Source organism: Telopea speciosissima, chromosome 10 (assembly GCF_018873765.1).
Source record: "Telopea speciosissima isolate NSW1024214 ecotype Mountain lineage chromosome 10, Tspe_v1, whole genome shotgun sequence".
Taxonomy (NCBI): Eukaryota; Viridiplantae; Streptophyta; class Magnoliopsida; order Proteales; family Proteaceae; genus Telopea; species Telopea speciosissima.
The window spans coordinates 58,361,149-58,382,756 of record NC_057925.1 but is presented as its reverse complement, the minus strand read 5'-3'; the positions used below and the strand labels follow the sequence as shown (position 1 = coordinate 58,382,756).

Genomic DNA, 21,608 nt, shown 5'->3' with positions numbered 1-21,608 from the left:
ATCTAAGTACAATACATTCATTCTCTTGTGTTCTTTCACAAGTTCTCTTCCTAAGTCCCTCAAGGAGTCAAGTAAGGCTGACTTAGTGCTAGTGTGAGTGCTAAGTGCCGGTGCGGTTGCTTAGAAAGGTCTAAGGCCATGACAAGCAGCAACATTCTGGTCGTTTGATCCTCCCTAAAACTTGATGTGGTACTAGGAGTCTAGGACTATAGGGATGAGCATAGGGGTGACTTGTTGCTTGTATTGTTGATTCCGATATATGTAACTCTTTGAAACAAACAATGTTTGATGTATGATTTATGAAATGGTTTATAATTTGATGCCTATTCATTCCTGATGCATATTTAAGTTGTTTTACTTGAATTATGTGTGTTTTAGTACTAAACATTGTGTGGAATAGGCCATATTAGTGTACAACGTACACTACTAACCTAGGATCCAAAGAACTATCATTTTGGATGTGAGTTTTTTAAATCTAATGGTTCTATTATGTTTAGAGGGCCTAAAATAGGGTTTCCTACAAAATTCAAGATCTAATTTGGCCATTTGGCCCTCGAAACCCACAATTGAAAATTTCTGGAAAATTGTCCAGGTTTCGGTTGAAATATTTTGGTTTCGAGCCTGGAACTATGATAATTACCCGAAGGTCAATTTCAGCCCAATCGACTGCCCTAAGCACCTTATGAGCGCCCCAAGCTTGGATATAGGCATCCATACGGGATTAATACTTAATGCAACCTCATCAATTCTCCAGTGTTGAGAACAACTCACCCTCAAGTTTTGTAGAACGGTAGGAATAAGAACACTTTAATGGGTGCTTGTAGTTCCTTGTCTGTAACTCGAACAAAATCCAAAACATGAAGCTTCGATGTTGCATATGTATCTTGAAACATGTGGGGAATAACAAATTCAATATGCTGAACATCCTTCATTGTAGTGGAGTCTATTGTTACTTCACCCTTAATAATAATCTCGTTTGCCTTTACTGTTATTCTTGTCCCACATCAGAGCGGTCTTCCTCTTGGATTGACCCTTTCGGTTCTTCCTGTGGATGCATTGTGAATGTCGACTATCTTTTAAGAGTTATCACATTGCCTTTCAAAACAAAATTGTGTTGCAGATGAGAGGGCTTCAACATATATACATTTGCTCCAGGATCAAGAACACCCTATTGATCTTTCGACAATGAAGTTGTGTTTCGAATAATCAACACTTCACAATAAGCATCATCAAAATACAAAGAAATGGAGAATTAGGCAAAGACATCCTCAGACTCAATGATGATCTCATTGGCCTTCGATAACATCTCTACCACGAACCGTAAAATGAAATTGTCACTTTGCCCTTTATCAATTAATAAAATAGCAAGCTTTGCGTTGGGCAAGCAAACCCGAGTCTTGAACACAAAGGAATCCATGGCCAGGTTTGCTCTAATTCCAAATAATGCAATCTCAAAATCCAGATTATGGATCTCAGATGCAAGAATGCCCAATAATCAAATTGTAATCAGCTTTGAGATAAAGGAAACAACTGTGTTGTTAAGAGAAGAATCAGATTGATGGAAGGGGAGGAGAAAGAGATGAGATCGATCTTCTTGGGAGGAAGAAGAGAAGAAAATATGTTTTGGATACCAATCCCGTCTGCACTGCTCAATAGCACCAAAACCCTTAAAAAAACTCATATTCTTTAGGCAAATCATCTCCAAATGATGGAGGTTTACTACATATATAAAGACCTAAAATTTCTAATTTGACTCATGAAAGGACTCTTAATCACTCTAATACACTCAATAAAGTAAATGAACTCAAAACAGAACTCTATCTAGCTATTAGGTATTCTAATCTAACTCAAACATTTAACTACTAATCCCGTGTACTAAATTTATCCCCATTTTATGAGCTTACAAATTAAGCCAAGTACAATGAAACCCAAAATAATAAAAGGCCCAAACTATAATATAACTACCCAAAGGTCAATTTCAGCCCATTGGACTGCCATAAGCACATTATGAGCCTCCCAAGCTTGGATGTAGGCATTCATACGGGATTAATCCCTAATGCAACTGCATCACTAGTTTTCTATACCTAACTTCTAATTTCTTTCTTCTCCTCCAAAGTCAGACTGTATTAGATCTGACTATATTAGGCGCCTTTCGCTTAGAGAATTGGTAAAAGGTTCAGACTGTCAGGGCAAATGCCTGGGTTCGAGTCTCGAGGGCAGCCACTTTGCACAAAAAATGCAAAGGTTTGGACTGACTCCAAACTCACCCCACCCAAGATCCCGCATTGGCGGGACCTGCACTGGGTGATGACCCTTTATGGCCCAGGATTCCCAAAACCATCCACAGTTCCAGACTTCCAGTGCCTTCAAAATCATAGCTAGGTTGCTAAACATCAAAAGCCATGAAAAAGGGTAACCCCCACAAATTCAAAACAAAAAAAATCATATTCATCAACATATTTGCAGGTTATAAAAGTGTTGTGGTATTGTGGTATACTAGTAATTTCAAGAGTTTTTGCTAGTAGAAATACAAATCCTCAAATTCCCATTCTAAACCCTAGATCCCCCTCTTTTCCTCTTTTCCAAAAACCCAAAACCCATAAACCTAACCTGCTGTCATTCTAGTTTTCACACTTCCGCCCATCAAAACATCTCAGGACTTTCACTGATAGACTCCCCTACACCTGCCTAGCATAACCAACACCTCAAACCCTAACCCTAAATTCACCAAATGACTTAGCCGATTTACCTGTTCATAACAGATCCTGGTTTACTGGCTCCTAGTTGGTCCTCTACCAATCTAGGACTACATTACTTTCTGCACATTACTTAATCAGCTACGTTCCTTCGGTTTAATCTGGTTTTGGATCCCACATTCTGGTCCGTGGTTTCTGCTACTAATCAACAGTTTCTGTGCTGTTTTCATTCCTAGGTAAAGCCCTGTTTCAAGGCCGTTTCAGATCAGAATTCTATCATTGATTTCTGAAATTCATATGATTTTTTGGATCTGAAACTCCTATTTCTTGAACTGTTTGCTACATTTTTTTAATTCTGATTTCAGGTTCCGGAAGAAACAATTAGACTTTCATACAAAAAGTAGATAGTAACAGAAATGATCTTACACTTTTTGACCATTCTGGGATCAGCCTGAGCACTTGATCTGGATCCAACTTTGGTCCTATAATAACATTTTCAAAAAGGTGAGCATAAGCTGGAAAAGCAACATAAACCTTTTTTTTTTTTCCCCAATTGGCACCAAGAAGAATGAAAGAATTTTTTACAAAGGAGTAGTCACAACAAGAGCCAGGAAGGAGAACCAGCTAAAACAAGATCACCTCCAACTCACACCATGAAAGAAACACCCCTCTATGGAGAAAATAATTACACAACACGAAAGAGAAAAGAGAAAAACTAAACCCAGACACCTCAACAGTCCAACCCACGCCACGAAATAAACAGTCCTCTTTGGAGAAAATAATTACACACCATGAAAAGGAACGGACAAAAACTAAACGCAGATATCTCAACAGAAACAAGTTAGTGAATGATTAAATGATTAATTAAAACATTAAGAAACCTTTTCTGGAGAAAATAATTTACAACAAATAACACTTGACATATAGAGTGTAGAGGTCTATAAATAGTAACAAAGAATAAATCCATTATCCATAAACTCTTTGACATTTATACCAAACATTGAAATGTTGCATCACACACCATCACTACTGCACCAAGTTAAGAATATTTAAGACTAAGCCCCACCCCCACCCGAAAAAAAAAGACAAAAGAAAAGATGGTTCGAGATGTAGAACAAAAACTCTGGCAATGAAAAAAATTGAACATGCCATCGAAAGGGAAAGAATGAACTATAGACAGGAGGATGCAGATCATGATCCAGTTGAAACATCATGGTATAGTTAGACAAACCTTCTATTTCTCCTGGAGCTTTTGAAAGATTTAGACTCTGACAGAGGTTGCTACAACATGAAAAAAGCAAAAAGAATGAGGCCGAGTAATAGTTTAGTTCAGTAGACATTAATTAACAGCTGGAGATAATCTAAAAATTCCTCAAAAGCTCACACACCCAAGAATATCCACTCCAAGAGTAATGTTGTTTTAAAAGTGCTCAACCCAGCAAGTCAACAACCATCGAAAATCTTAGAAATTTGGACATGCTTCCTCCACAACCCCCACCCACACCCCCCCCCCCCCCAAAAAAAAAAAAGAAACCCATAAAAAGATGTGAAGCAGCTAATGCTGTAGGTAAAACACAGAATTGAAAATATTTTAATAGAATAAGCCTTGGGTCTGGTTCTATACATGTTGGGCTTTTTGTCCAATAAGTTTTCTTTGTAATAGGCCATCTTAAAGAGCCTAAATTATGGGTAGGAGGTAGGGATACGGGATTTACTTTATTAGGTTAGTTTGAGTTGTTTTATTTCATTAAGTAATTGTTATTTACTTGGTTGTTAAGGATAGGATAAAGTCTTGCCTAGCTGCCTGAATAAAACTGCTATTCCTACTTTGGATAGAGTTTTATATTCTAACTAGTTAAGGTAATTTTTCAGTTATAAAGGACATCTATTCCTGTTAAGGATACAGTTTCCTATTTCAAGTACACTTTCCTTTCCTATTGTCAGTGCACTTTTGGTTCCTATATATAGATGCAAGACCCATAGAGCTCCTATGAGTTTGCAATTGAATAAAATTGGCTTTTGCTGCCTCTATATTCTGTGGGATTCAGAATGCTCTGTTATGCGATGCAACAACCCCTGGTGAGATGCTAAGGTTGGCTGATAGGATGTTAGCCTTGTTCCAGGTGGGATGCTTGGTTCATATCTTTCTTCTATTCCTCCATTCTTCTAGTCTTATCTATTACTGATTCAGGTTAGTAATTTCTGGTTTTCTGTTCAATTATTCTTCATGTTTTAGTTGCTGAAAATTTCAGTTTCTCAAATCACAATTCAAATTTGGCAATCATAAGTATTCTAAACAAACCCACGGTTTCATACTTTGATTTTAGTGTTGATTTCTAAGAATCCTACTCAAAGTAGGATTATTTATTCTACTTGTTTTGAAGATCAGATTTTGTTTGTTATTTCTTATTTATAGTCACTTATTAAATCTAGTGTCTGATCATTATTATGCTCTTTTGTTGACTATGAAATAGGATGTTTAAGTTTCTGATTTAACCGTTGTGCTGAAACCCTAAATTCTAGAATCCTATTGCCAATAGGATTAATCCATAACTCCAGATCTGATCATTTGATTTCAATCAGAGTTTGAGAAGTTACTACTTACTCTTGGCCATACGTTTGACCTACAAGCAGAATTTTAAGCCCATCTGAGTTTCTGATTCTTAGTTATCAAATTTTTCTTATAACTCCAGATCTGATCATTTGATTACAATCAGAGTTTGAAAAGTTACTACTTACTCTTGGCTATACTTTTGACCTTCAAGCAGAATTTTAAGCCCATCTGAGTTTCTGATTCTTAGTTATCAAATTTCTCTTATAATCTAGTTTCTAAATCTGTCACTGCAATTCTGGTTTCATTGGTTTCTGAACCTAGAAATCTTAGACTTCTAGAATCCCTTCAGCTAATTTCTTTTATGAAACAAAAAATTAAAAAAATACCAAATGATTAAAAAAAGGAACAAAAAGAACAATACATTGAAGGATGCTGAAAATGCTAAATCATATACCTTTTACAGGAATAAGAAACTGAAAGAGTTGTTTGAAAGAAAGTTGAAACCAAAAAAAATCCACCAACATTATTAACACTAGAATTTACACAATCATTCTCATTTTATAAGTTACCAAAACATGAAGTGATATAAAATATGAGATTGCACAACACAAGCAGAATAATATGTCCTCAGGAAGCAAATAAAGATACACGTATCCATAAGCAGCCTTCTGGCAAATATCAAGTTGCAATCATGCTGAAAATTATAGAGTACTGTCCCATTTATTGTAGTCTTCATCAATTGTAAGTTGCAAGTAAGCTTGAAGAAAACCTGAGGCAGTCAAGCAGTATAAGTATCACTTTCACATTCTGGTTATGATACTTGAGCACCGCAGCTACTGCATCACTAGCAGATGATTGGACTCTTTCATCTGGTGAGTAAACAAGGCGAACCAATGCAGGCAGAACAAGAAAAGGATCTGTGAAGAAAAAACTAATCCGTCAAAGCAGTGGACTAAATATTTATAGGGGGACAAAAAGAGCAACTACAGGGAAGAAAAAAGTATAATGTTTATTTAGAAAGAGTATGAACAACCTAGGTGACATAACAAATAGATGAATAATTTGAACATGGATACCACACACCAGGTTTTGCAAACAGACACTACAGTGACTAAAAGAAGTGCAAGACTGCAAGGCAGCAAATAGCAATGCAGGACAGAGGCAACAATGAAAAAGCATTTTATCGAAACGAAGTACCATTTTATTATTAAGCGAAGAAAAATAATGTATAAAGAATAATAGAAGAACAAACTGGAAAGTTTTAACACAAGAAATGACAGTCAAGTCTCCATCATTCTTTCTTTCCTAAAATGATCAGAGATCAGTAATTTCAGCCCTTTTGAATTTATGCTTTGAATTTTAATATTCTTAATCAATGCACACAGAAATTGTCAAAATTTTGGGAATTATAAGTGCAATATGTGCAGGGACACTTAAAACAAATCATGACAAAGAAAAGCTTGCACAGCGATCTGTCAGTATAACACTGTTAAGTCTCCATCACTCTTTCTTTCCTAATATGGTCTGTACTTTTATCCCACATTGTAACTATCCTTTAGTGGGCGAGCCTTGGCGCCACAGTTATATTGCACTATTGTAGCTATCAAGTTGCATGTTCAAAACATGGAAACAGCCTCTCTGCGAAGCGGGGGTAAGGCTGCGTACATTTGCCCCTCCCAGACCCTGCAGTAACGCCTCTTGCACTGGGGCACTTTTTTTGTATCTATCCTTTGAAATTTGTATATTCCTAATCAAGAGGCTTTAAGATTAGTAGATCAAAGACGGAGTATATGATGTGTAACTTCAGTCACACTATGATGGATGATGGCAAGTGAAAATTGAGGAGAGAGAGATACCACCAAGTGACTATTTCAGATATCTAGGGTCTATCATACACAAAGAAGGTGACATAGATGATGATGCTTCACAAAGAATTAAAGTGGGATGGATGAAGTGGAGAGGTGCGACTGGAGTACTGTGTGATCAACAGATTTCTTTAAAGCTTAAAGGAAAGGTTCTACAGGGCTGTTGTCCGACCTGCTAAGATGTATGGGGCAGAATATTGCAAAGTTAAGAAGTGTCATATAGCGAAGCTATGTGTTGCGGAGAACATGGTACAAAATTTTGCGAAATATCGCCGAAATTTCGGTAATTTCGACACTACCAAGACGAGATGGGCTTCCGAAATGAAAAAAGTTCAAATTTCGGCGATATTTCGGTATATCTCGGTATATTTCGTAGAAATACTGTGTATTGAGCAGTATATTTCAGTAAATTTCGGTATATTTCGGTAAATTTCGTAGAAATATTTTGTGTAAGTATTGAACTATTGACTATTATGAAGTTTATGAGTTATGACTAATGCACTTATGACTTTATGAGTTTAAACTTTAAAGTTTAAACTAAAGGCTACATTTGACTTTATTTTTGTTTCATTATTTTGTTTAAATTTCTTATTATGTCTTTTAATACTTAAACAATATGTATTTAACTATTTTATACAACAGGGTCCGACTGTATACAGTCAATCAAGGGTGCAAACCCAAAACACCACTTTGAGTTCATTTTTTTTGCAATATGAAGGTTTAAATGTGTTTATTTAGCTTAAATAAGGATGTCCATGACGTATCAGGCCTAGATATGGCCAAATACCCACCGAGATGGACTCCCGAAATATTGCAGAAAAAATGCAATATTTCGGCAAAATTTTGCCAAATTTCGGATATCTTCTTGGTAGGCCCGAGATACCGATATATCGCGAGATATAGTACTATGGCGGAGAAGAGGATGTTAAGATGAATGTGCGGCAAAATTAGGAACGATAAAGTGAGGAACGGACGTATTAGAGCTGATGTGGGAGTTGCCCCGATCAGCGACAAGCTTCGAGAATGTCGTCTGAGGTGGTTTGACCATGTCCAACGGAGGCCTGGGGACGCCCCAATAAGGAAGAGTGATCAGATTCCAATTGAAGGAGCTAAAAGAGCTAGAGACAGGCCTAAAATGACCATAGGTGAGATTATGAAGAATGACATGCATACTCTGGGCCTTGTGCCAAGTATGACCTCACATAGAACCTATTGGAGGGCAAGGATCCACGTTGTCGACATCATGTAGCTGAAAATTGTCCTGAATTTATGGGTATCCTCTTTCCTCTTACTTCCATTTTTCATTTTCCATTTCTCACCTTTCTTATCTCATTTTCTTCTTTTTATTCTGCATTACTCTTAATTCCCTTTTTTTTTTGTGAGGACCTCAGTTTTTACCTACGTTGTTTTGAAAGGATCCATGTAGCCGACCCAATTTAGATGGGATAAGGCTGAGTTGTTGTTGTAATCAATGCATGTAAAGGTGTTGTCAAAATTTTGGGAATTGTAAGTGTGTATGCATGTGTAGAGGCACAGATAACAAATCATGACAAAGAGAAGCATGCAACAGCAATCTGTCAGTATGTATTGTGTACCTAATAGAGCAATTTATTTATAATACAAGAAACTAGAAAGTGCCTCAAAAAATATCAATGTGCAAGTGTGTACCTAAGAGTTTCTTAATCTTTAAAAAAGTGCCCCACTAGCATAATGCTTCATATATGTCATACTCGAACTATAGATTCACCAATATGATCTTGTTTGTTTGAAATATAAGGCAATCTACACCTTTTGGCTTTTGCTAAAGCAAAATAGGGAAATTTTACAATTTTTGTGAGTGCTTTTAAGAATGTAATAGGGCATAAAATGAAGCGCTTCAAATCTGAGACTCACTCTGGTCCGCATCCATTTAAACAGGATTTGGATCTTACAGTAGGTCCATTTAATAATTTCAAAGGCAGAGACTATAAAAACCCAATGAATACTTGGTTAAAAACAAAATACATCAGGAAGGTCCAAATTCTGAAGACAAACCAATCTTTGGAAATAAATTTGATGCTTCAACACGTATCATTAACTCTTCATCTCCAAGACACTCCAACAAGTGTTTTGCAATATCTTGCCTGCAGCATCATCCACATGAAAGATTCAAATAGAAGCACAAAGAGTAAAACAACATTAAATACAAATAGTAGAAAATAAAGAAACTTTAACCATGTCACCCAATCATATACCACATCGGAGGAGAAAGCAAGTCCTCTGACTCCAAAGACATGCAAACAAGTTCTGAAATAACATTGAGAGCATTCCTCCTCTGTGAGAGATTTTCAGAAGCAATGCGCTTTAATACGTCTTTAAGGCATTGACCGTCTCTATTTCTGTGAAACATTTGCACACATCAAGTTTGAAAGCCACTATGAAATGATAGGAACATGAACATTGGTGCAAATAGAGATTCATTAAATTCATAGAAAGAATACATGGAGCAGCATTCTGCAGTGAGCAAAACAACAGCCCTAGCTGGGTTCTCTCTCTCATCCAGAAGGTTCAGCAGTAAGGGTAGCACTGCTTCCATATGCTGTGTGTCAGGAAGACTGCTCTGTGTTGAAGAAGAATAGTTTGCCTTCAAAATGATTTCCCTCAAGATGCACACAGCCCCCTCTATTACATCTTCATCAGTGGATTGAAGCTTCAAGAGTAACAAGAGGTGGTCATTACAAAGGGACATACTTTGATATTCCACAATCGCACAAACAGAAACAAATTTAAGATGAGATTAACAGCCCTGACGGAAACTAACGATTTTAGATAAAAAGAGACGCTTTTGCCCTCAAAGCCACAGAGGTTTGACTTCTCTAAGAACAAAGACTTGGGCATTATGTCATACAAATAGAATAACGGAATGCCAGATGTGTGAAGCACCAAAAGCATCAACCAGAAGGTTGTTTGTTTTCTACCTATATTGTTTCTCCATCTCCAACCCAAGAAATGATCCTCTCACCCTTTTGATTACACACCATAGGATATGAGATCTGGGAGAAACCTCCAGTTTCTATTGATGCTACATGATTGCCCTATTCTTTTGAAGTTTGGGATACAAACAAGGGAATCTGGAGGATGGCCCTTGGGAATATCAAATCCACGGGCAATGGTCAAAAGCGAGCAATAATTAAAGCCCCAAATCAAAGGGATGATATCATGTGAATCTATCCTCAGAATTGTAAAAAATTTTAGAATTGGAGACGAGTGTAATTTTCCAAATCAAACAAGGACAATAAAAAAGCGCGAGTCTTAAAATTCCTAATCTGGCCGATATTTCAAATATTTTAAGGTACCACCAAAACATTGCTTTGTTCAGTGTTAAAGTTCCAAATGTCAGCTAAATAATTGAGAACTCCAGCAAGATGGAAAAACTATGCAGAGAGGTTCTCTGTCCTAAAATATCCATACCTTTTTTGACCAAAATTGTCTACAACGAAAACCTCCTCAATTAGTTTTTCCTTTGAATAGAAGCATGAGTTGAATTTTAGGTTATGAATGTAAGTGAGAGAAGGAGAGGAAATTGAAGGAGGAAGAGGAAAGGAGGAGGAGAAGAAGAAGGTTCGGTTGTAATGTGTTGTGTTGGAGAGTATTCTCCACACAGCTATATCACTTCATTGATAACAAGGGAAATATTACATCCACCTCACTAGGGAGGTAAAAGGTAAAAAGGGATAAAAAAGGACAGAATACATTAGAAGGCAAATAGACAAAAGACTAGTTCCTAAACTACCCTCATTACATAAATTCTAACAACTCTAACACTCCCCCTCAAACTGGAGAATAAATGTCATGCATTCCCAGCTTGCATAAGAGGGAACCAAACTGAAGAGAGGTAAGCCCTTTGATGAAGATGTCCACAAGTCGATCACCAATCTTCACGAAAGGGATACAAATGCAGCCAGAGTCTAACTTCTCCTTGATGAAGTGTCGATCCATTTCAATGTGCTTTGTTCTATCGTGTTGCACTGGATTGTGAGCAATGCTGATAGCTGCCTTGTTATCACAATACCGTACCGAGAGAGATTCTATTTTTCCATACCGAAACCATACCAAATTTGTGCCGGAACGGTTCGGTACAGTTTTATATGGTAGATTTCGGTTTCAGTTTCAGTTCCAAATTGACACCCTTACTTGTAATACAAAAATTTGATAACTGTGTGGAGCTGAAGCTTTAGAATACAACAACAACAAACTCAGACTTATCCCAACTTAATGGGGTCGGCTAAAAGGGCGTACCCAGTGCACGAGGCTCCCGCCACTGCAGGTTCTGGGGAGGGTCATAATGTACGCAGACTTACCCCTGCTCTCGCAGAGAGGCTGTTTCCAGACTCAAACCTGTGACCACTGAAGCTTTAGAATGAATCACAGAAATTCGGAGATTGAGGAGTATACCTCTCTTATGATGGGATTTAAAGAAGCATCCACGAATGCACATGGGGAAGATAGTCAGATTTGGAATAATAACTTGAAAGGGATGATGTCATTTTATTCTTCCCAAGACTTAATGGGCAGGAGGGGAGACAATTAAAACTAGTAAGGAAAAAATACGGTGGTCAGTACATATGGGTTTAAACCAAACCTGAATTTGAACTAAACTGTCAAAATGTTGGTCAAACATTTTGGAACCGGAAAGGAAAAAAAAACACGATTAAAAAAATGGCAAAGTATATTAAATAGATAAATATATGAAATTTAAAATAAAACAAAACTATCTCTTGAAAAAAATAATTATATTATGGAGCCAATAAAAAAAAAAAGAGCACCACAGTGCACAAGGCTCCCACTACTGCAGGGTCTGGGACGGGCAAATGTATGCAGATTTACCCCCTGCTTCACAGGAGAGGCTGTTTCCAAATTTTGAACCCACAACCAACAGGTTGCAATAGCGCAACTTAACCATTGCGCCAAGGCTTGCCCACTACAATGGAGTCATTATGGGATTTTAAATATTTACACATAAATGAAGGTTTTTATCTTCAAAGATTCAAATCAAAGGGTTGCAAAGAAATCAAAACCCTAAGTTTTGTCGACTATGATGGGCACAATCAACTTGTTCAAGTCACAAGTCCCCATAAAGGACAAGAGAGAGAGAGAGAGAGAGAGAGAGAGAGAGGGTTCATTGTTCAAGGAGCAGCATTTATTGTAAGAGTACTTCAATAATAAAAAAATAGAACAGAAAAGAGGATAAAAGCCTGCAGACCACAAACCAAGGCTACGATGCCGGATCTTTGTCATCGACGATCAAATGGAGAGAACCAGCAACATACAGAGGTAGGGGCCATATCCTTTCTATATTGGGTCTACTTGCCATAGCTACTTCAGTACTCACCTGAAACTTGGCGACAGACTAACGGCATCTTGATTTTGTTGGAGAAGAAGCTATCGGAGTGGAGATAAGAGGCTAGGGTTTTGGTCTTGCAAAGAAACAATTTAGGAAAGAGAAGAAAACGATAGCAAAGGTTTTTGGAGCTTTTGCGGGAAAGGGCAAAGAAAAACTCCGAAAAAATAATTATTATATCCATCTTTTTCGCCCCTCCTAACACAGCCTTTTTTCCCTTCAAATAAAATGTATACACGCTTTATATGCGTTTCAAATGTATAACTTTAAAATAGCTTATTTTCCCAATCTTTCTACAGCCTTGGGTTGAGTTATATACGTGTCTTGGGCCTTTAGTCCAATGGGTTTTCTCTGGAATAGGCCCCTTTCATGGGTCTAAATTATGGGTAGGCGATAGGAATGCAGGATTTATTCTATTTCTATTTTGAATAGAGTTTTAATCATGTGGGATCCATTCTAAATAGTTAAGATAAGAGTTTTAGATATAAGACACACCTATTATGGATGGAGTTTCCTATTTTATTTCTTTCCTATTTCGAATACACTTCCTTTCCTATTGTAAGTATACTAATATTTTCTATATATTGATGTAAGAGCCATAGAGCTCCATATGATTTTACTATTGAATAAAATTGGCTTTTGCTGCCTCTATGTTCTGTGGGATTCAGAATGCTCTGTTGTGGGACGCAACAACCCTTAGTGAGATGCTAAAGTTGGCTGATGGGATGTTAGCCTAGTTCCAGGTGGGATGCTTGGTTCATATCTTTCTTCTAATCCTCCATTTTTCTATACTATCCGTCACTGATTCAGTTTAGTAATATCTGGTTTTCTGTATAGTTATTCTTCATGTTCTAGTTGCTGGAATTTCTGTTTCTCATTGTTTACATCTCAGCTTTTTAAATCAAACTTCAGATTTGACAATCATACAGTATTGGTTTCCAATCTTGATTTTTCTGCTGATTTCTTATAGTCCTACTCAAAGTTGGATTTTTAGTCTCTATTTTAAGATCAGATTTGATTTTCTGTTTCAGATTAGAATTCTTATTTATTGTTGAAATCTTTTGGTAATACTCTTTAATTGAAAGGGTTTAACCCCATAAGATCTGCCATTGATAGTCATTTATGAAATTCTGTTTTAAAGAATCCTATTGCTAGTAGGATACCCATATAACTCCAGATCAGAGCCTTGGATTGAGTTCCATTTCTGATTTTTTTACTCCTAAATATGAATAGAGTAATCCATTGAAATTTGATTTAAATATAAAACCCAGATTACTGTTTATTACTTATTCTTTAGTTCTGGTCAGTATTTATTCGCTACAATTCTGGTTAAACTAAGTTTCTGAAACCTAATCCCTTAGGCATTTTGAAACCCATCTGGCAGACTCATAGTTTTGTCCCTTGGTAGAATGTCCCTCATATAGTTGACTTTTCATTTGGATGGTGGTTAGACAATGTCTTACTACTGACCACCTCATTCATCAGGATATCCAAATCACAGACCAATATTCCTTGTAGGATGGACCAAGAGAGTGATCATTTCTCCATTCACAGTCATATTGTGCACATTGTTTGGTGGCTCTTCCTATCAATTTCAATTTAATTTGGGTAACACCAATTGCTGTAACATTGAACACACACAACTTTCTGAGGAAAGATCCATCCTTCCACAATTTCTTGGAGTATTTGGAAGGTACATAACTGAAGAATTCCCCAAGATCAGGAGACATTGCAAATGTCTCATATGGATGAAGGGGTTTCTCTATGAGTAATACTAAATCTTAATGTTATTTTAGCAGTGTTAAGCGGGAGGGCGATCTTGTCAGTAATATGTATGGGAAGTGGGAACTAGCACTACCAAGTTTTTACTTACTTTATGAACGCCCCTCTTTGTACATGTGGACCTTGGATGGTCCACATAGAGGAGTGCAGGTGGGCTCTTGAGCGTCTTAGGCTAAACCCTTTATAATGGTAGCATTCCTTTAAATGTATATCTGAACAATTACATGTTGCTCCAGACTACCAATTAAATCAGTTTGTTATTGAACCCTAATATACCAACCTGTGAGAAAAGGAGACGTGATATCTGCAATCTATATTCTGACATTGCAATTTTGAATCGCTTGCTGTCAAGGCGTCCCAAAAGAAGGGCTATGCAATTCAGGAAAAACTTTGTTGTCTCTATACCACCATCTTTATTCTTCAAGCTCTCCTCAGTGTACTCATCCATGTAAAACTGTAAAATTCTTTTGGGTTAGAGACTAGAAAGAAATACAACAAGCAACACCAAGGTACATTGCATACACAAGATCAAGTGAGTCATTGAGCAAAACTATAAAGTGAAATTTTGAAAGAGTTTAAAGATTTGATGACAAAGCTGATTCAGCTTATTGGAAAGACAACCTTCAATGCAGCCCAAGAATAGGAGAGTTAAGGACAATTGATGATCTTCTGAATTGGGATCATACAAGTGGCCAATATTGTTCAATGTAGGTGTTGGTAGTTAATTTCTGTTCCATTTATTTGTTTTGAGTGTTTCTGCCAGTTTGGGGCAGAAGTGTCTTTTGATCTTTATTGAAAATGGGATGTCTAAGCAAGATCATGTGAGCCACCTATGGCAGTACATGTCTTCTTTTACTGACTACTTTAGTCTTTAGTAGTTAATTTTGATCCCAATTAGGGTCTAGTAGGGTAAACTTGCCCTTTGGTTCTTAGTTCAGTTAATATGCGTGTCTTATCCAAACAAATGGCAAGATGACGAAATTCAACCGAAGATTACTTTGGAGATATTGCTTATGACTTGTGAAAATCCTCAAGATCTTTCTTGGTATCATGCTGATGCAGTTAATGATGTCCAATCGGGCTAATTGGGCCTCGGAAGACTTTATTTTAGCCCATGGTTTGATTCTATGGGCCTTGAGGCTTTTATTTTTGGGTTTATTAATGTAATAGACCTCTTTTATAAGCCCCAAAGTTAGGATTTAAAGGGGTACACGGGATGAAGTATATAGATAAGATTGTGTGGGTCTCACATGCTATTAATTTAGTCTAGAAAGGGTACCTATTAGTTGAGTATTTTGAGTCTTAATTTTAGGTCAGCTTCCTTTTAGTTAGCATCCTTATTTATTTGTTTCTGTTTTGGAAACATTTCTACTTTCAATTGTCTAGAAGATTTAGGTTTGATTGGGTCTATAATTTGGGTTTTGGGTCTAGTAGGATACTCGGGATTTATTTCTATTTTGGGATGATCATGTAATCTTTCATTTTATTTAGAAACATTATGTAGGATATTGGGTTCCCCTATTTTAGTTGATTTCAGTTTCCTACTTTAAGAGTTACTATTTTTTAGGAGTTTTATGTTCCTATAATATGCATGTAACCCTACATTGGAGTTTAGTTTCGAAAAATGGAACGAAGTAAGTTCTCCCAAACTAGAGTTCGTTTGCCTAATGGAAAGACTTCTACCCTATTCATAGCTGAAGGTCTTCATGAAAATCTGGTTTCAAAATAAGTGGTAGATATGTTGTCTACAACTGATGAAATCATCATTAATTATTATGATGATATTTTTGTTGAGTTCTTTATTTGCTCTAATTTCGATGGCACAATGTTGCATGTTCCCTTCTCCTAAACATGCCATTGTAGTGGGTCAATATGGCTTGAAGCTCAACAAGGTATTCTATTACCCTCAATCCCCCTCCCTCTGAACGCATAACCTCTATTTACCCGCCTCCGCCTCCCACACTCTCCAAAGCGTGTCCTTTGCCCTCTGCTGCCCTTTGATCACCTAGTCGTGATCGGCAGAAGTCTTGCCAGCGTCATCGCAACCACCATCACGAAGCTTTGACAGGCTCTCCTCTTGACCACGACATCGCTACTACTTCTAGACCTCCGGTCGATAACTCTACTGTAACCGTTGGGTCCTCCCAGCAACCCTCTATCAAAGCTGACAACTTTGTCTTCTCCACTGATTCTTTGATAGTCCCTGCTCCCCACTCCCTCCCTCTGACAGCCCCCTAACCAGTCTTCATCTCCATCTTAGCTCTACATCTAGCCCAGCGTTACACCCAACCACCGGTCCCAAATCTCCTGCTCCTCTACCGCTACCTTCCTCGCAGGCAAGACGCTCCTCGAAATCCCCTTCGAGAGTCTTCGTCTCTAACTCTCATCTACCCCCCCTCCTTTTACCCCTCCTGATTCCTTCTTTATGAGTGGGCCCCCCAAGTCGGTCCCCTCAGCCGAGCATTAAAAGGGAATGGTTTTAGTATGGGATTCTTCTTTACTTCGTTGGGCATTATTAAGGGGAGATCTCATCAACCCTCAAGAGTAGCTTCTTCAATCCAAGTCAAATCAAGGGGATTAATCACACCTTCCTTTGCCTCATTCCCAAGAAAGAAGGTGATTTTGCTACGACCGACTTTAGGCCCATTTCCCTGTGCGGTCTCTTGTACAAGTTCATTACCAAAGTCCTTGCCAATAGGATTAAGTTGGTAGTTGACTCTCTTGTCAATGACAATCAATCAGCTTTCATCACTGGTATAAGTACCTTGGATAATATCCACCTTTGTAATGAGATTGTCAAAGGCTTTGATAGAAAACATCACTACTCTGTTACCCTAATGAAGATAGATATCCACAAATCCTTTGACTCCTTAAGATGGGACCTCATTTCTAAGTCTTGCTCAAAATGGCCTTTGCCCCTGATGTTTGTCAATTGGATCCACCACTGCATCTCGTCTTAGAGCTTCTCAGGGCTTGTCAATGGCAATCTGGCTGGTTACTTTGCCTCTTCTGTGGGAATTTGCCAAGGCTGCCCTATTTTTCCATTCATCGTCACCCTTGCTCTTGAAGTCCTTAGTAGAAGCATCCAGTGTTGTAAGGACCACCAGCTTATCTCTCCCATTCCAAAGTGTAAGGCCCTCAAGCTCTCCCGCATTGCTTTAGTTGATGATCTCATGATCTCCTCCAAAGCAAATATTGTCTCACTTGAGACCATTATGTCTTGCTGCAATATTGAGCCTTCGCATCAACCCCTCCAAATCTCTCTTGTTCTTAGCTGGTGTTTGTGATGTTGACAAAGCTAGACCGGGTTCTCCATCGGCCATCTTCCGGTTAAGTACTTGTGTTTGCCTTTGATTCTGGCTAGGTTGACAGCTCATCATTGCACTCCTATGTTAGATCCCATTCACAAGAAGCTCCAGCTTTGGAAAGGCAAGCTTCTCTCCTACGCTGATCGCTTGGAATTGACCAGATCAGTCCTTCAGTCCTCCTATCCTCTTATATATAGTGGTTTGGTATTTTCAGGTCACCTCAATCCACCATCAAGGAATTGGAGTCCCTTATGTATGCCTTCCTTTGGAAAGGTTCTAATACCTCAAGATTCCTTCATCCTATCAGTTGGGCTGATGTCTGTCTTCCCAAGGATGAGGGAGATTTGGGCTTGCGAAGAATCAAAGAGGTTGATTCAACTGGCAGCCTGGTATTCTTAAGCTAATATGGAAGCTTGTTGCCAAGAACAAAAGTATCTGAGTGGATTGTGTCTTCTATGGTCTTCTTCGCAATAATTATATTTAGACTGCTCCTTCCATCCCTGATGCTTCCTGGGTCTAGTGCAAGATCCCAAAGCTCAGCCCTATTGCTCTTGGGCCCATTACATGCCAAATTGATGATGGTGCCGCCACTCCTTTGCCTAGATCACTAACATCCTATGGGGTGTTCTCCTTTACTCGGTGCTAGGACCGTTTAAGGTTTGGACCTTTCTAGACAGTCGATGGTTGCGGACATTATTAGTCTTGGAGACTCCCCACCCCCCACCCCCCACCCCCAACCTCCTCGCACTCCCCTGCTATCATCTGTGTAGCAAGCCTTGCCCTCCATTTCTAGGAGGCCTCTTGGAAGGGGAGACAATGTTGTTGGCCTGCTTCTTCTTCGAGCCTCTTCAGCTCTAAAGAAGCTTGGGACTACATCAAATCTCGTGGCTCCTTGTGCCCTTGGCACAAGCTCGTTTGGTTCAAGAGTTATATCCCTCGTTAAATTTTCATTGTTTAGCAGGCCTTCTCCAATTGCCTCCCAACGCAGTCCTTTCTCTCCCATCGCCAGATTTTAATCTTTCCTTCCCGCTGCCTCTGTTGGAATGCTTCTGAATACGTGAACCACTTCTTTTTTGCATGCCCTTTCGGCTCTTATATTTGGAAAGGGCTCCTGGAAAAATGCTGGCCAAGGAGTCGAAAGGTTCTTCCATTTGAGAGGGAATGGATTTGGGTGGACATGAACTTTGCTGGTAAGACTCCCTATTTGGTGCCGCTATTATTCATATTTGAATGGAGTGCAATCTCAGGAACTGGTCCTCCAGTTCCAGATCTCCTTTGAAATGAAGTCAGAAGCAAGTTACCTTCGGTCTCTTCTCATTGTGTTGATTCCCAAGGAACAGGCATATTTTTGTGTCCTGGGGTCTGCCTCTCTCCCTTCTACAGGCCGCTGCCTCCTCCCCTTGAGGATTGGACCTTGTTTTGTTTGAATTGTTTTTTTCTCCCCTTTTTAGGGGCCCCTTGTATCTCCTTCTTTTGGATATGAATTTTTTGTTCACCAAAAAAAAAAAAGCCCTCTCATCTACAACAACTATTGTCTCGAAAGGGCTGCAACATGATAGCTCCTTTAAGCCAATCAACATCAACAGACAACAGTGCAGACATAAAAGGAGCCAGAAGAGATCGAACAAGATGAACTTGTTGTTTCTACTGAGCATACTGAGGAAGTTCAGTCCCTTCGAGCAGAAAATGAGCTTGTGAAAGATCCTATTGCAACGAAAGTTGTTCTATATCATGAGTTTGTTCTTCCTCACATGCTTCAAGACATTGACATTCAGTTGAAGCTTCATATTTTGGATTTTGTTTGAGTTGAAGACAATGAGCTACAAACATTCATTAAAGTGTTCTTATTTTGGCAATTAAAAACAAAATAAATTGTGTTTATTGATGCAATTAATTGTGTCCAATCAGGCCAATTGAGCCTCAGAAGACTTTATTTTGGCTCATGGTTCGATTCTATGGGCCTTAGGCCTTTTATATTTGGGTTTATCGATGTAATGGGCCTCTTTTATAAGCCCAAAAGTTCAGATTTAAGGGGGTACACGGGATTATATATAGATAAGATTGTGTGGGTCCCATGTGATGTTAATTTAATCTAGAAAAAAAATCCTTTTTAGTTAAGTATTTTGTCTTAATGTTTAAATCAGTTTCCTTTTGGTTACATCCTTTTTTGATCTACTTATATTTTGGAATCATTTTTATTTTCAGTTTTCTAGAAAATAATCTTTCATTTTATTTGGGTAGATTACGCAGGATATTAGGTTTCCCTATTTGAGTGGATTTTAGTTTTCTAGTTTAAGAGTTACTATTTTTAGGAGTTTTATTTTCCTATTAATATGCAGGTAACCCTACATTGGAGTTTAGTTTGAATAAGGTAATGTAGAAAGGTTGAGTTACCGGTGTGGTGTATGACTGCTCTTTACTATTCATGAGTGCTGTTCACAGCTAGAACAGCCCATTATCTTCTCTTTTTCTTCTCTTATTCTCTCTCTTAAGCCTACCACAGCAGATCCTTCTTTTGATCTGCATTGCATGCCTTGAAATCTGTAGTCGCTTCTACTGCTTTTTATTCTTTCATATTTACCTTGATTATTCAACAAGAAATAATCTTAAACCAACCTAATCGAAAATGCATTTAGTACCTGGAACCTTCATCTATCCCATGTACCAGTGCCAGATGTGACACACTAAGAGAATGGGGAAGGATATGAGCCAGATCCATCAAATCCACACCCAATATTCAATTTATTGGTAAATACATTAATGCTGATGCTGAACAGGGGAAAAAATAACAATAACAACTTTCATGAAAGTAATCATGGCTAAGTTTTACCTGGATTCCAGATATGTACTGGTTCAACAATTCCCTGTAATTCTAAGAAAGTAATCATGGCTAAGTTTTACCTGGATTCCAGATATGTACTGGTTCAACAATTCCCCGTAATTCTGAGCAAGTCTACGATCCTGTAACTGCAAAAGCAGACCATAATGCTTCCAACAAGAAGAGAGCAGCAACACTCGAGTCTTCACAGTTTTGGCACCTGTTTTCAATGTTTCAGGACAAAAAACCCTTAGGATGGATTAAATACACATGAGAACAAATCTGAACACATTAAGAGAAAGTATTGATTATAAGACCTGCCTCATCTTGAACTAAAGTATAATGCCCCTTTATCTCCTGCAACCACTTCAGCACTCCCTCCAATCCTTTGGCATGTAAAGGCCGACCTTTTCTGCTCCACTGCATGACAAAGCGGTATGCAAACAACAAAAAGATGAAAAACAAATGACTTTCCAAAGTCATTATAGTTATGAAACATCCAGAGGCTTTAACAGTTCATAAAACCAATAATTATCACAAGCTTCAGAGGTAGCAATCCTGTAATACCAAAATAGTTCATTCTCTCACAATCAAGTGTATTCTCTGCAAAATTACTCTGGAATGTAATAAAGCTATAAATTTCTCATACAAAATTCCTTCCATAATAAGTTAAAGACCTTTTAAATATAGATCATATATAATTTAGTCTTCAATCAGCTTGTTCCAATTGAAGATGCCTGTTGATGAAGAAACAATATGTATATGTTAAAAGTCTTCAACAAGAAAACCCCACAAATCAGAAAAAACTTAAAGTTCCTTATAGCATTACAGAACAGGCATGGCATGCTCTTCTAAATTTTGATCTTGGACACCCAAGTGTCAGCACCACAGGTGTTGTTTATGGTCTACCTAGCCATCCAAGTCAGTTTCCTAATGAACCAGTTTGAAAAGATCTAGGCATCTAGCAAGGCTGAGTCCTGCTGTGAAATAGAGTCAGTAGCAACTTTATATCTGCCTTTCTTCTTCCATTCTTCTTATTTTGACTCCAAACCAAGTCAGTTGGGTGACAAAATCTCTGTTGTCTTTGGTGGAGCTCTGATTCAGTTTTGGAAGGAAAGGAATGGATTTGATTCGGTTTAAGAAGATTCCTAGCAATACTAGGAGTTCTACACTTGCAGCAACAACTTGATGTTTTTAGTTTTGTT

General features: G+C 38.1%; 1 protein-coding gene across 3 annotated transcripts in view; it reads right to left on the bottom strand.

The window, feature by feature from the left end:
* Window positions 1–21,608, bottom strand: part of LOC122642563 — a 63,827-nt gene that overhangs the window by 13,358 nt on the left and 28,861 nt on the right. For all 3 annotated transcript variants that reach the window (XM_043836077.1, XM_043836074.1, XM_043836075.1), the window contains exons 6-14: window positions 20,721–20,823; window positions 20,487–20,623; window positions 14,558–14,731; window positions 9,596–9,804; window positions 9,350–9,493; window positions 9,150–9,238; window positions 6,020–6,167; window positions 3,928–3,977; window positions 3,123–3,178 (exon numbers count right to left, since the gene is read on the bottom strand). In XM_043836077.1, coding sequence (XP_043692012.1) covers window positions 3,123–3,178; window positions 3,928–3,977; window positions 6,020–6,167; window positions 9,150–9,238; window positions 9,350–9,493; window positions 9,596–9,804; window positions 14,558–14,731; window positions 20,487–20,623; window positions 20,721–20,823 — 1,110 coding nt within the window. The remainder of the gene's footprint in view (window positions 1–3,122; window positions 3,179–3,927; window positions 3,978–6,019; window positions 6,168–9,149; window positions 9,239–9,349; window positions 9,494–9,595; window positions 9,805–14,557; window positions 14,732–20,486; window positions 20,624–20,720; window positions 20,824–21,608) is intronic.